This window comes from Amphimedon queenslandica, unplaced genomic scaffold (assembly GCF_000090795.2).
Source record: "Amphimedon queenslandica unplaced genomic scaffold, v1.1 AMPQUscaffold_10324, whole genome shotgun sequence".
Lineage (NCBI taxonomy): Eukaryota > Metazoa > Porifera > Demospongiae > Haplosclerida > Niphatidae > Amphimedon > Amphimedon queenslandica.
This window is the reverse complement of record NW_003549405.1, coordinates 1-3,126: the sequence shown is the minus strand read 5'-3', so window position 1 is coordinate 3,126 and position 3,126 is coordinate 1. Positions and strand designations below refer to the sequence as shown.

The following is a 3,126-nucleotide window of genomic DNA, read 5'->3' as shown; positions in this document are numbered from 1 at the left end:
GGAATATTTTTGGACACCTCTCCTACTACTAGTTTGCAGATCAAGCAATGGATCGATCGTGATCCTGAGCTATCAAAAGTTCGTGACTGGATATTGTCTGCGTGGCCTGAGAAGGAGGTTACTGATGAGGGATATGTACCATATTGGAGGAGAAGGTATGAATTGAATGTGGAGGAAGGGTGTGTGTTGTGGGGGAATCGTGTTGTAATCCCTAAGAGAGGGAGGGAAACAGTGATTAAGATGTTGCATGAGGGCCACACAGGGATTGTACGTATGAAGAGTTTTACCCGTAGTTATGTGTGGTGGCCTGGAATAGATGCTGAGTTAGAGCAGTGTGTGAAATCATGTGTCTCATGTCAGATTCAAAGGAAATCACCGCCTGTAGTACCTTTGCATCCATGGGCGTGGCCAGAGAGAGCTTGGTCAAGAGTCCATATAGACTATGCAGGTCCTTTTGAAGGGAAGTCTTTTCTGGTTATGATAGATGCATATTCTAAATGGATGGAAGTCCATATTACAAATCCTACAACTACAGCAGCAACAATAGAATTAATGAGGAAATCTTTTGCTACCTTGGGATTGCCTGATGTAGTAGTCTCAGATAATGCAGCTAATTTTACTAGTCTGGAATTTAGTACGTTTTTGAAGAGAAATGGGATTAGACATGTAAGGACACCTCCATACCATCCGTCATCAAATGGTATAGCTGAGAGGGCGGTACAGACACTGAAAGATGGTCTGAGAAAGATTAAGGGAGGATCTTTAGAGACTCGCTTATCTAGGTTTCTGTTCAAGTACAGAATCACTCCTCATAGTGTTACTGGGATATCTCCTGGTGAGATAATTTTTGGTCGACGTCTACATTCTCACTTGGATCATTTAAGACCAAACATGGAGAAGAAAGCTAATTTGAATAATGACCGTCAAAAGCAGTGGTATGATGTCCATGCTAAACAGAGATTGTTTAAGATAGGGGACTTGGTCTACATAAGGAACTATGCAACAGGACCTCAATGGCTTCCTGGAAAGATTATTGAATTGAATGGTAATGTTCTATTTACTGTATTGTTAGAGGATGGTCGTAGAGTAAGGAAACATACTGATCAAATTATTCAACGATATGAAAGATCCAATACTCAAGAGTCTAATGATGACTTCTCAGAGGATCCTATTGTGGTTAGTACTCCTAATCCATCACCTACAGTTAATGCTTCTCAATCTCCCCCTATTCAATTACCTTTAACTACTGAACCTGATCACTCTAGTCCTATTCAATCTCCCTCACTCTCCTCTCGTTCATCTACTCCGAATCGTTCGTCATCAACACCCGAGCCCGTAACCACATCTCTCACGAATCGTCCAGTACGACGTTCTACACGATCAAGACACTCACCAAAGAGGTATGGATCGCCTGTACGATATTGACTATATTAATAAATTGTGTATGCATATTGACTTTTGTTATTATTAATAGTAATAGCTTATTGTTATTATCCTTATTGATTTTTGTCTTAATAACTAAAGAGGGAGGAATGTTATGTTTACATTATGTACATACATACACACACAGTACATGTACTCATTATACTCATTATTATTCATTATTATTATTGTTCATTATTATTATTATTATTATTATTATTATTTTGGGGCCCTGCGCCAGCCGGTCTTTTGTTCTGTACAGTTTTATTGTGTGTACTTCTAGCACGTGTTTGTTAGTTGTCGAAGAGATTTTGTTTGTAAACTTTAAACTTTAGTCCCTTGTCTTATTAGCAAATTAGCAAGCGTGCAGTTTGTGTGTTGGACAATACTGATCCCTCATACACAACATACACTATACTAGCAAAGATGCTGTCAAGAATGGAAAGCTGGTGCATTGATTGCAGTAACACATTCTTAGGGGCAAGGGCGTAGCTAGCATAAGGCTAGGGTAGGCTATAGCCTACCCTGAAGTTCAGAAGTCAGAATTGAAGTTTAGTAGTTTACCTATATTGAATTTCTGCCTTAAGTCACTTATGACCAAAGGTTATAGAAGTTTAGGGTAGCTGTCTCAACTGGCAGTTACTCACTCAGTCACTTTTGACACAGGCAAACAGAGACAGGAGAAAGAAAAGAAAAACAGCCATTTTAGCACAATTATTATAATTTATTAAGGTGGAGTCTTTACATAATTAACTTAATTAATTAGCTAGCTTAATAAAATTATAAAAAGTTAACTTTAAGTGAAGCCATCACAATGTCAATTGCAAAGAAACAAAAGCTTTGTGAATTTTCAGGGCCGTAGCCAGGAACTTAAAACAGGGGGTTCGAAAATTGCTTCGCGCGAAGCGCGCAGCGAAAATTTTGACAAAAACGGGCGTGGTTAGTAGGCGTGGTCTTAATTTACGCATTTCAGTCATGTGCTGAGTCAGCTAAAATGGCTATCTGTGCTTCTCGCTGTTGCCAAAATGCTAATCCTGCTTTTGCAGTGCTGTTCTTCATGACAGGAGCTAATCTAAAACTTTTTTTGCAGCTACAACAGGGGGTTCGTCCGAACCCCCCGAACCCCCCCTGGCTACGGGCCTGATTTTTATGCAAATTTTAGTTGAGTATATTAGTAGTCAACCCCAGCCATATAGACTATTTGTACTGAAGTTGAGCATGAGGAGATTGAAGATGATGATCTTGTGAATGATGATTTTGTTGATTGTGCTGCTACCTTGAGTCTTGCCTGAGTCCTCATCTGAGTCTGAGTGTGAAGCAGTTACGAGAACCATAGATATTAGAGTAAATGAAACTCCATATTGCGAGAACATGCCCATTTTGCGGCCGTAAAAGTGGGCGTGGCCAAATCGCGGCGCGCTTCGCGAGCCGTTTTCTACTCATAGCCTACCCATTCCTTTTTTTTCTCCCTACGCCCTTGCTTAGGGGTGTGTGTGTGGGTTTGTACCCAACCCACATACACACCCTCATTAGTGTCTTCAGCTTTTCATTCTTGACAGGATCTTGCTCATGAGGTAATATTACTTGAGATATGTTGACTGGTGTGTGCTGGGATTCAGGAATTATAATACTTGCAGTCATACTGGTCTACTTGGATGGTCATACTTGGTTTACTGGGATCGACACAAATCGCATATGGAAGGA

At 40.3% G+C, this 3,126-nt stretch overlaps 1 protein-coding gene across 1 annotated transcript; it reads left to right on the top strand.

Moving 5' to 3' along the window:
* Positions 1–240: 240 nt before the first annotated feature.
* On the top strand, positions 241–1,425 carry LOC100632687 (uncharacterized protein K02A2.6-like). Its single transcript, XM_020006146.1, has one exon. It carries the CDS (start codon positions 241–243, stop codon positions 1,423–1,425), a length of 1,185 nt encoding a protein of 394 aa, XP_019861705.1.
* The last annotated feature ends 1,701 nt before the right edge of the window (positions 1,426–3,126 follow it).